This window comes from Emiliania huxleyi (genome assembly GCF_000372725.1).
Source record: "Emiliania huxleyi CCMP1516 unplaced genomic scaffold EMIHUscaffold_70, whole genome shotgun sequence".
Taxonomy (NCBI): domain Eukaryota; phylum Haptophyta; order Isochrysidales; family Noelaerhabdaceae; genus Emiliania; species Emiliania huxleyi.
The window spans coordinates 443,058-444,259 of NW_005196755.1; the positions used below are offsets into that span (position 1 = coordinate 443,058).

The 1,202-nt window shown below is 66.0% G+C and overlaps 1 protein-coding gene across 1 annotated transcript in view; it reads right to left on the reverse strand.

The window, feature by feature from the left end:
- EMIHUDRAFT_358568 (hypothetical protein) overlaps positions 1–89 on the reverse strand; it is a gene marked incomplete at its 5' end in the record, with an annotated part of 2,302 nt that extends 2,213 nt beyond the window's left edge. Inside the window, one exon of the mRNA XM_005761672.1 lies at positions 18–89. Within this exon, the coding sequence (XP_005761729.1) occupies positions 18–89 (72 nt within the window). The remainder of the gene's footprint in view (positions 1–17) is intronic.
- Between the last annotated feature and the right edge of the window lie 1,113 nt (positions 90–1,202).

Genomic DNA, 1,202 nt, shown 5'->3' on the forward strand with positions numbered 1-1,202 from the left:
CCTCCCCGGTGCGGCACTGCGCAGTCGTGCGGCCGCCGGCGGTGAGGCAGTGGGACAAGGTCGACGGCCGAGCGCACGTCGCGCACCATGTGACCAAACAGGGAGGCCTTTGCGCCGTGCCGCGCGTAGAAGGTGGTGCCTCCGCCGCGGAGGAAGAACTCATTAATGAATTAATGTTAACTGATTAATTAAGACTAAGAACTAATGTAGTGGTGCCTCCGTCGCGGAGGCGGCTCGCAAACCCAACCTGGTGGCAGTGCGTGCGTGCGCTGATGAGATCTGTTGTGGCGAGCTTGGGCCGAGACTGGCCGAGAGGTCAACGGCGGCCGAGAGTGGCCGAGAGTGGCCGAGAGTGACCCTCGAGATTGGTGGAGATCGCCTGGTCGTAAGCGAGGACCAAGTAGCCCTCCGCCGCAAGGTCGGTTGGGACGTGTGCCTGCGGTGTGTGAATAGAGGTGTGTGAATAGAGGCCAGGTCGGTTGGGACGTGTGCCTGCGGTGTGTGAATAGAGGTGTGAATAGAGGTGTGTGAATAGAGGCCAGGTCGGTTGGGACGTGTGCCTGCGGTGTGGCGACACCAGCGCTCACTAGTCTGGAGCTCGCACTAGAGGCCGCCATCGCATTCGCCTTCCTGGGGACCCAGCGCTGACTTCTGACTGCCGTCGCTGTCTCTCTCCCTTCTCGACTGCCTGTGCTTGTGCGTCTTTGGCCCGGGGTTGTGTGGTTGCGTGAAGACACCGGCGTCAGGGGCGGGAGTACGGTATCGCGCAAGGCATGCAGGGCACCACCACGCGGGCAGCCGGGCCCCGAGTGCAGCTCAAAGCCAGCGGAGTACGCGTCCTCTCGAGCGCTCGCCGGAGAGGGAGGTCTGTACCACGGACTCCGCTTCTAGGAGTGCGCGCCATGCCTGTCGGGGGCGTGTCCCGGACACGTCGTGGACGTGTCGCGGACGTGTCGTGGACGTGTCGCGGACGTGTCGCGCGCGACGCGCGAGGAGGGCGGGAGGATGGGCACCGTACGACGGAGAGAAGCCCGAAGCATATGAGTACGGATGCAGCCACACCACCGCTGGCAGCGCGCCGCCGCCGCCCGCCCCCCCCCTCCGCGCGGGCCAGTATGCCGTGGCGGTCACGTAGTCGCCGAAGGAGAGGGGCTGCGGACGCGGGAGGGGGCGGAGGTGGGAGGGGGAGGGGGCGGAGGCGG